Source organism: Magnolia sinica, chromosome 1 (assembly GCF_029962835.1).
Source record: "Magnolia sinica isolate HGM2019 chromosome 1, MsV1, whole genome shotgun sequence".
Taxonomy (NCBI): domain Eukaryota; kingdom Viridiplantae; phylum Streptophyta; class Magnoliopsida; order Magnoliales; family Magnoliaceae; genus Magnolia; species Magnolia sinica.
The window spans coordinates 2231652-2242098 of record NC_080573.1 but is presented as its reverse complement, the minus strand read 5'-3'; the positions used below and the strand labels follow the sequence as shown (position 1 = coordinate 2242098).

Genomic DNA, 10447 nt, shown 5'->3' with positions numbered 1-10447 from the left:
ATGGCCTGAGATGGCTGCCAAGAAACCGCAACTGAAGCTTATACATTCTCAGCAAATGCAAAGCTTCTGCAGCCTCATTGGAACATATCACCAGCTCTAGCTTGCCGTTCAACAAACCAAAAAGCACCCATCCAAACAAACCACAGCACACTAGCTCCTTTTTTTAAAAAACCAGGACTAGACTGTCTATTGCACCACACCAAAGAAGCTAGGCAACACTGCTACACTCCAAAAACAGATTCAAACCATCTTGTTGGTGGTCTATCTATATATGGATATTTGAAGTAGAGCAATGTTTCAATTCATCAGGCAAAAAAACATAATTTTTTAATGGGACTCATGAATACTTCTTCAGGTTACTCTCCAGTTGCTACTCCAATTGCTGAAGCACTTCCATTGGATTGTGATTGCATTTTGCAAAGGGTTGAATAAAATGCTTTAGCTATTAAACATCTCAATGACCCGATAGTAATTTTATTGTAATAAGATGATGTCTTTGACTTGGTACATTCATGTTAGCTGAACATGAAATAAAACAAAGAAAAAGAAAAGCATAGTCATATATTCACCATCAATACAAGCGCACTCCTAGGCCAAGAGTCTAAAAAAAAAAGAAGAAAGATCAAGAGCTTGTTAAAAAAAGTATCAAACGAACACTTTTTATTTTGAAGTTTTTCTTAATATAACTACCAATAACATCTCAGTAATGACCGAGATAAGATGGACCTTCACCTGACAACCCCGACCTAACTTGTATGTCTTGGTGAATCCTGGCCCCGAGATATAAGTCCTTGATTGCGTGCATTTTATTGACAACATCTTTCATCCCCATTCGTTCTCTTGGAGATTCTGAAGAACACAACACACCGATTTTGACCATTGAAATCAAGCAGTCTTGCATTCTCTCTTTTGTATTGATATCATTTCTGCTGTCTTGAGTAACTTTGGTTTCTTCCAAGAGAAATGGATCTACAATCTCCAGTAGCTGTTCAGGCAAAGCCAACTTAGCAAAATGATGAAGGCTTAGATTGTCCGTAAACATGTCATCAGTTGGTCCCTTCCCAGTGATCATCTCCAATATAAGGATTCCATAGCTGTAAACATCTCCTTGTGTAGATGCTTTACCGCCCATCGCATACTCTGTAATTCATACATCTCATATTGGAATGTAAGTGATCATTCATATATGAATAATATCAAAGGTTGAATTTTGAGAGAGACAGATGAGAGTGATAAGAAATATACTATTCAACCAAGTAATTGGCATTTTTTTTTTTATATCTAAATTGCTAACATCAATTGCTATTTTGTGAACTTGTAAGTCCTTGCAAAGATGTTCTACACTGAACAAGGCTCTACTACTCAAATGAAAGAACTCAATACCCCAGTTTTATATATATATATATATATATATATATATATATACACACACACACAAGGTTATTGTTATGATTTCACATCTTAACTAAAGGCATTATCAGGAAAGAATTCTTCATACCTATACCTTATTATGGTGTTATTCATGTGGGGTGCCAGTGAGTAACACTTTGTATATCTAGATCTTTAAAATCAATGAGATTTTGATGCCATCAAGTTTTGAATCTCGCTGGGAGTGGGTCCTTTAAGGACTTTTTTTAATGACCTAGATTTAGATAAAATTGGGTTCAGTTGGCATCGGGTCCTTGGACCTTCATTTTGATATTGGCTCACGGCTCTTTAATGCAGCAGTGATGATGTCATTAGTGATGACTTGGTCAAATCAAAATGCAGGGAATTAGAAATTTCTGTTTCACAGGAACAGAGGATCACGGCTCTTTCCACACAAGTGATACAGGTATGAGAATTCATGAAACTTTATAAATAGAAAAGAAAGCATTGCATGTGAAAGTTGACATGCAACATCCTATGTGAACATTGCTTATCTAAATAAATATATATTCACTATGTTAATTGATATCCATTCTAGTTGAAGCCTTATAACTATATATTAGAAATAAGAAGTTTACCCCACAGGCAAAATAGTGCTAACAAGGTAACTTTGTGGGAGATGTGAATGTGGGATGCTCCCCAGGTATAAGATGTGCAGAAGTTGGACAGTCCACATCCGGGAGGCCAAATATGTCATTTGAATGAGTATATTTAGCATGCCTCTTAAAACTGCTCTAATGATTTGATGGGCCTACTTTTGCATTTGGTTCATGCTAAGAGCTACCTGTTCCACATGCCAAAGTAAGCATGTGTGGGGCTAGAAAACCATTTGGAAATGGTTGACAACTTCCCATCCTCAAAAGCTTTAACATGACAGCTCCCCTGTCTAGCATGGCCATCCACCCCAAAAACAAAAAAGGGATACTTCAAAAATGAGTTTGATCCAATCATTAAGTGCACCACACACACACACACACACACACACACACACACACACATATATATATCATTGTTTTCTATGGCTTGATCCACTTAATAATTAATTAGATCCACTTGATTTTTTTGGTCTCCACTTTCTTTGTGAAATAATAATAAAAGGAAATAGATGAAATTGTTACCTGGAGCGATGTAGCCAATAGATCCCTTTATGCCAACCGAGCTGGATTGAGCATCTTCAGATATGAACCTCGCTAACCCGAAGTCACTCACATGAGCAATCATGTCATTATCAAGAAGAATGTTACTCGGTTTTAAATCATGATGAACGATTGGTGTTTGGCAATGGTGATGTAGATAATCCAATACAAAAGCTACATCAATAGCTATATTTAGCCTTTCAATAAAATTTAAATTCCTTCTCAATTGGTCGTGCTCATCTTTGTGCAACCACTTCTCTAGACTTCCATTGAGCATGTACTCAAAAACCAAAGCCTTGAAGTCGTTTCCCTTAAAATCAGTGCTTGAGCAACAAGTCAAGACTTTAATAAGATTCCGATGCTTAATGTTTCTCAAGGCTTCGCATTCAGCCATGAAGCTCCCCAGAGCTCCTTGTTGCAAAAGGTTGAGGACTTTGACGGCGATAAGAGTTCCATCACGATCTAGCATTCCTTTATACACAGAACCAAAACTTCCCGTGCCAATCAGATTTGAAGAAGAGAACCCATCTGTTGCTTTAAAGAGCTCTGCATAAGACACGTTCATGAAAGGATCCTCCACAGAAGGCACAGCAGAAGATTTTCTTCTCGCCTTTCTTACCCAACAAAGAGTGGTAAGGAAACATGATAATGAAATAAGACACAGGACAGCAACAATTATTGAGATTTTCACTTTTGAAGCAAGTGACATCCCACGTTTCTTGAAAGCTTGGCTAGGGCATGGAGGCAATTGTAATTCTGGAACGCCCCCACAAAGCTTACTATTTCCGAGCACTGAAACTTCACTGGCGTTTCTGAAGACCCCTTGTTTTGGTAATTCACCCTCAAAATTATTGAAAGATAGATTTAGATAATTCAAAGCTGAAAGGTTCTCCAGGTACTGTGGAATCTTTCCAGACAAGTTGTTGCGTGAAAGATCCAGGTATTGAAGGCCCCTTAGAGTACTAAATGCTGGAGGAATTGATCCTTGAAAGAAGTTCCCATCCAACCAGAGATACTCTAGGCTGAGACAATTGCCTAGCCAGCTTGGAATTTTTCCCGACAATTTATTATTAGAAACAGCTAATGTTCCAAGAGCTTTCAAGTCACCGGCTTCATATGGCATATCAGTTAAAAAATTGTTTTGAACTTGGACTTCAATCAGAGATATAATGCTGAAAACTTGTTTGGGTAAGCTACTGTTAAAGTAATTATTGTCGAGGTACATGAATTGCAAGTTTTTGCAATTACCAAGAGTTGAAGGTATGCTCCCCGATAGATTGTTTTCTTGTAAACTGAATATGTATAATCTGGTGATGTTATCTAAGGAAGACGGAATTTGCCCTGATAATTCATTTCTACCGAAGGAAAGAAATTCCACCTTTTTAAGCTTCACAACACCAACAGGAATCGTACCTGTTAACAAGTTATCTTCCATACCCAACACTGTTAAGCTGACAAGATTCTGAATTCCAGATGGGATGCTTCCAAATATCCTGTTACTTCCAAAAGATAGAAACGTCAGTTGAGTCGAGAGATTAGCAATGGAGTCTGGCAACTCACCACTGAGATGATTTTTGCTTATATCCAGCACTCGTAAGCTACTGCAATTGGTCAAAGAATTGAGAAAACCCAAGTCACGTGCTTTCCCAATTCCAAGCTCATTTTCCCCCAAAACAAAGAAGGAGAGACCCTTGAGGCTTCCAAAATTCAGAGGCACAGATCCGCTAAAACTATTGCGACCAAGGTCGATAATTACGAGTCCAGAAGCATTGGGTAATGACACTGGTATGGGTCCTGTGAAATAGTTTCTTGGGGCATAAAGGTTTTGGAGATTAGGAAGAGTGAGGCCTAAGTTAGGTGGGAGGTTTCCATGCAATCTGTTCACTCCCACGTCCAAAACATAAAGAGATGAGAGATTGTATAGGCTTGGTGGAATCGTACCTGACAGTTCATTTTCACTTATGAGAAGAAAGTTTAAGTTAACCAATCGATGAAGTTCATCTGGTATACTGCCCTCCAGACTATTTTCTGAGAGATAAAAAAAAAAGAGATACGAAAGGTTTCCAAGTGAAGGTGGGATGCTTCCTATAAGATTATTCATACGAAGACTTAATTCCGTGAGCTTCAATAGAGAGCCAAGCTCAGTTGGAATCTTCCTTGTGAGTCGATTTCCGGAAAGACGAAGGACTTGGAGTTGTGTACAGTGGGTCAGATTTGCCGGAATTTCTCCAGTGAATGAGTTATTGACCAGACTAATAAACCGCAAGCGGAACAACTGACCTATCTCCTGAGGAATCGCGCCATGAAAGTTGTTGTCTTCAAGAAGGATTCTCCTGAGGAAGGTGAGGTTTGCTATGAAGGGAGATATGGTGCCCACCAAGTTCTGGCCAGTTAGGTTCAAGGCAGTGACCCTTTGAGGATGCTTGCGACCGCATGTGACTCCTTGCCACTGACAGAAGTGGAGAGTATGGTTCCAAGATCTCATGGAACGGTGAGGGTCGTCGGTTATCAGATGTTTGAAGTCGAGCAACGCAAGCCGATCGGTTTCGTTGGAGAAGTTAGCAGCAGATCCCAACAACCATGGTACTTCCACGGAAGAGAGAAGGATCGTGTGGAAAAGGAAGGACCAAAACGCTCTTACGCTCATGGGCGGTAGCTCCATGATCGAGTTCGTGAACGCAGGAATGACAAATATAGAGTGAATCGATTCTTCTTTTATCTACAGACCAGGCCTCATTGATGATTTGCCCAGCCAACTACGGGTGTCAATGGAATTTTGAAAGGGCCGGCCCGAAGGCCCGCACCGAATGACTTCAAAATCCGTACAGAGACTTACCTGTGTCCAGCCCGTTGACAGACCTACGGCCCCTATCTTCTACTTGTTTTTTTTTTTGGGGGGAGGGATTTTTCTCAGGCACCGTCCATTTGGTGCGATTCGCAGCTCTAATGCTATGTCAAACAACCATTTACTCTAGGCTTAACCCCTCACATTCTTGTGTATTAATATATAATTATATTAATGGACTTTACGTGGTCCTTCTAGGATCTTTCATATGCCTAGCATTGCAATGGGTTATATGCATAAAAAAGAAAGATTCTAAGAGCAAATTTGCCATTTTAGAACATTAAGGGCACAATTCCATCGTTTGATCTTGGTCAAGGGGTAAGAGACCGTTTTTTCTCCTTATTTCCAAACTTACCTGTCATGTTTTAAATATTTCGAGAGGTGCATGTACATAAAAAGATCCCAAAAGGTACGCATTTATATGGATTATTATTATTATTTGTTACGATAGATTGTGTAATGGACGCGGATTTAGTGCGAAAGCCTTTCGCAGGCAAGGATTCTGAGTGGAGCCCACTACACTGTTTGTGAGAAATCCAACCCATTCATCCGTTTTTCAATCACATTTTAGGATATTTTACCAAAAATGAGGTGGATCCAAGACTAAAATGGGTCACACAAGAGGAAACATCGGGGATTTTGTGACAACTGTTGAAATATTTATATGGCCACAAAAGGTTTGTATCAGTCTAAGTTTTTAGTTTTTTCACTTCATCCCACTAAAAATGACCTTGTAAACGGTCAAGCCAAGCCTAAGAAGGTTTCAACGGTAGGAATTCATTTTCCCACTGTTTTATCTTATATGGCCTAGTTGAGTTGTGGATCCTCCTAATTTTTGGCCGCATATCTTGAAATGTGATTGAAAAACGGATGTACAGGTTGGATTTCTCACAAACAGCATAGTGCACCCCACCCAGAATCCTTGCACAGGAACTTATTACGAATGGGGAGCACTCTTGGTTTTCGACCGTAACATCTTGGAGAGCATGTCTATGTTTAACTAGGGGTGTACACTCACTCGACTTGACTCAAAAAGGCCCGATTTGACTTAGTTTGAAGCTAAGTTTGCCGAGTCGAGCTGGTTTTTTGAGCTCGAAAATGAGTTTGAGCTGAGTTCGAGCTAGCCTTAGCTCAACTCGACTTGGATCGAACCCAGCTCAAATCGAACTCCGATCGAACCAATTCGGTGATTCGGTTACTTTGATATTGATATATGATCAAGACCATTCAACTAGCTAGTTTAGGTTGCTTTGGATGGTAAAATGGTCATTAGATAGTCTTGTTAGACCTTGTGTAGCTTATTAAATCATTACTAACATGTGCATGCATATAAAATTATTAGAGGACCACATACAAATATTCGTATAGCTATTGATACATCTGTCCAAGTAAATATGCCTTTATAGGTCCTTGTAAAATAAGGTTATTCTCCAATGGATAATTAGTTATTCACTTGCTTATACATTTCTCTCGGCCACCAGAATCATGAGATGTACACAATATATGCCTATCTGAATAAATAAAATAAAATAAAATAACAAATACCCAAAAACTCTAAACTCACAAAGATGAATGGATACACAATCTTCTTTTTTTATTGAGAGCCCCATTGGAGAGGAATTTTCTCATTAGCTGTTGATTGATGGCTGGACTTGTGTTTCCTAGTCACTCTCCATCGAATGTGAAAAAATGTCTTGAGTTTGATGATGGCTCCACTGGAGAAGAATTTTCTCATTGGATATTGACTGCTAGATAGAATAGTGTTTTTTAGTTGCCCCATCTTCATCCAATGTGAGAAGACGTGCAAATGTTCTATACCATACATTGATACACACCGCACAGATGAATGGATCCACAATCTCATTGAGTGCTCGCTAATGGTGAGACTTGTGTTTCCCAAGTCCTTTCCCATCTTTATCCAATGTGAAAAGCCGTGTGAGTATATTAAGAAAGTAAATGCCCTATCTCATCAAATACTAGGTGCATGCGTGACACAATCTTCTTCCACTGAGGGCCCATCAGAGAAGAATTTTCTCATTGATGCTTACTGGTCACAGGACTTGTGTTTCCTATGTTAACCATGGCCATCCAATGCGAAACGACTTACAAGTCTACTGAGAAAACTGATGAGCTATCTCACCGTACAAATGGCACAAGATGAATAGATGGGCTCCATTGGAGAAGAATTTTCTCCTTAGATATTGAGTGCTGACTTGTGTTTTCTGGTTGCCCCATCTTCATCCAATGTGAAAAGACGTGCATATGATCTGTATCACCGTATACTGATACACACAGCACAAGTGAATGGATCCACAATCTCATTGAGTACTCACTAAGGGTGTATCACCACAAAGGTTCAGTACTCGGTGTTAGTAAGGAAACTAACCTTAGATGCGATCTAAGCCTTTAGGATCGACCATCAATGACTCTAACCGTTAAATCATAACCTTGATACGAAACCAAGTACTTGTACCATTGAGATCCAATCATAGATAGGAGTACGCCATTAAGCATCACGGGCTATGTGTGTAGATCCGACCAATACTATCCTACGCTTGAATATTCCAAGAAAAACCTTGTGGGACCCACAACACGATTAAAATGCATACATAAATAAAATAAACTAAAATAAATTAATAATAATTTATAATAAAGTAATAATAATAAAATTAATATTAATATCATTATTTGGAAAGTAACATATTATGAAGGTCTTGAACATAAAAATAACCCGTTAGGACCTTTTAACCGTTGATAGTCGGATTGGAATTTATCCAATGGTCGGATCATCGTAATCGACACTTGAGGATCATGGTGCAGTTGGTATGACCCACCTAAGCTTTGTATCTGACTTATCTTTGGTAAAAGGCCTCATTTGGACCTCTAAAGTGAAGGTATGGAGTGGATTTCGAAAATACATCTCGGTGGTCCCTACACAAGGGTTGTGTGTACACCAGGGAGAGTGCACCAGCCGCGCACCGAACCAAACGTCTTGTCAAGACGTTGACCCGGCAAAACCCGACAAAGAGAGAATTCTTCTCTCTCCTTCATTTCCCGCTGGCAATAGATTTGAAATCGGACCCACCGATTGAGTCCCGATCAACGATCGGAACCATCCATCATGCTCAGCAGGTAAAACCGGCTGAGACCTTGTCATCTTCACATGCTTATGCACACGCGGGTGCGCACCACATCAGGTGCAAATCACTCGGATAGTTCCGAAAACGGATCCTTCCGTTTCTAGCCCAATGAGCTAGCAAATCCATTTTGACCGTTCATTGAAAAGAATCCTAGCATTCGAAACTATGTTTTTATAAGAGAGAGAGAGAGAGAGAGAGAGAGAGAGAGAGAGAGAGAGAGAGAGGATCCCGCTGTTTCGAGCGCTGGCTCAATCCCAGCCACACATCCACTTCTGAAAGTTCTTAAAGCCTCTCGTGCGTCGGATTTAGGGCTTCTCGAAGCCTTTTTTTTATAAAGGTACGAGATCTCGCACGAGATCTCATTGTTCGAGCCATATCGTGTGAGTCGAGAAAATCTCGCGTCATATCATCGGATCCCTTGTGCTCATCCAAAACATGGACCCCACTGTGTTCTAAGGACAAATCCACACCGTCTAGGTACAATGGATTGAATGATCAACCATTCGGAAGTGACCCGCCATTAATGGTTGGGTCATCTTCCCCGTTGAGCCAAGAAACCCATCGCCACGTGATGGATCCCATTTGTTGATCTCGGTTGGCCCATGGCACCGAAAAATCATCCTTGTGAGTTATTTAGAGCCATACAATTAGATCGAGCCACGTCGACTGACACATCAGCAAGGATAATAGCGAGTTACACCAGGCTGAGTGTAACTAATCTACCGATTGCTTGGGATTAAAGCGTCTAGTAATAGGCTAATAGAGCCCTAATTAAGACTCCTTTTTAGGGAAATCACTTGCCAGAAATAGAAAGTGAGGGAGAAAGAGAGAGCACCGTCTATCCGTTGCCGCACTGAGTCATTCGACTCGGTTCGAGTTGCGGTGAGTGTGGGCCAAGTCCAGATCCTCTCTGGTCGAACCGTGAGTGAGAGAGAGAGAAACAGAAGGAAGAACAATGAAGGAAAAGAGAGGAGAGAGAGAGAGAGAGAGAGAGAGAGAGAGAGAGAGGAGGTGGGGGGCGAGTTACCGAGTCGACTTGGTTGAAAACCGAGCCAGGTTTCTGACTCACTATCAGATCGGGTCTGACGTCTCGTGTTGGATCAGCCAAAGAAGAAGATAGGAATGGAGAAGAAGAGAAGAAAGTGAAAGGAGAGGGTAGCTTCTTGCCGCATCGGGTAGACTGGGCTGAGTTCTGTCTGAGTCTGGTTCGCGACAGAGGCGTGGCTGGACATTCCAGAAAGGTAGGATGAAGAAGAAAAGAAAAGGAAGAAGAAGAAGAAGCAAAGGAAGGGAATAAAAAGTTGCCGAGTCGGATTCAGGTTGAGCCGAGTCAACTCAGTAACCGTTGAATCCGACCCATTCCTAGGGCATTCCCCATCCAGTAGACAAGGTCAGGAGTCGAGCTCAGGTTCAGTAGGATCAGTGTTTCAGCGTACAGGTTTAGTTCGAAATCGGGCTGCGTCAGGTTGTTACTGAGTTAGCTCGGTGAGACCCACTGAGTTAGCCTCTAGAGGATATTTTTGGGTCTGCCTCTGTCCACCTACAGGGCTGGACGTGCAGTAGGGAAACAACAAAGGGAGATGAAGAAAGGGCGGAAGAAGGTGGAGTTGAGAGGAGCCTGGGTCGGCTATCCAGTCATGTTGAGTTAACCCATTCGCTGAGTTGAATGGAGTGCTTGTTGCTGGGCATATGCTTCAACCAGACAAGGGTTGCAGTTGGTGGTGGAACTTCGAACATCAAGCTAATTAACTCTGTTCAAAGGATTTGGACCAATCCGAGTCAAGTTGAATGGGATAAATCCTTTAAGTAGAATTTTAAAGCTTTCTCTAAAGATCTCATCAATCTAATTGCAATTAAATCATAGGCTGCTGATTTTAGTTCCTAAATCTCCCTTTATT

General features: G+C 40.8%; 1 protein-coding gene across 1 annotated transcript; it reads right to left on the bottom strand.

The window, feature by feature from the left end:
* Nucleotides 1–445: 445 nt before the first annotated feature.
* Nucleotides 446–5278, bottom strand: LOC131236461 (probable LRR receptor-like serine/threonine-protein kinase At3g47570). Its single transcript, XM_058233648.1, has 2 exons — nucleotides 2547–5278; nucleotides 446–1140 (listed from the first exon to the last, which is right to left on the bottom strand). The coding sequence occupies exons 1-2, from the start codon at nucleotides 5224–5226 to the stop codon at nucleotides 701–703; spliced, it is 3120 nt and encodes a 1039-aa protein (XP_058089631.1). The 5' UTR covers nucleotides 5227–5278; the 3' UTR covers nucleotides 446–700.
* Between the last annotated feature and the right edge of the window lie 5169 nt (nucleotides 5279–10447).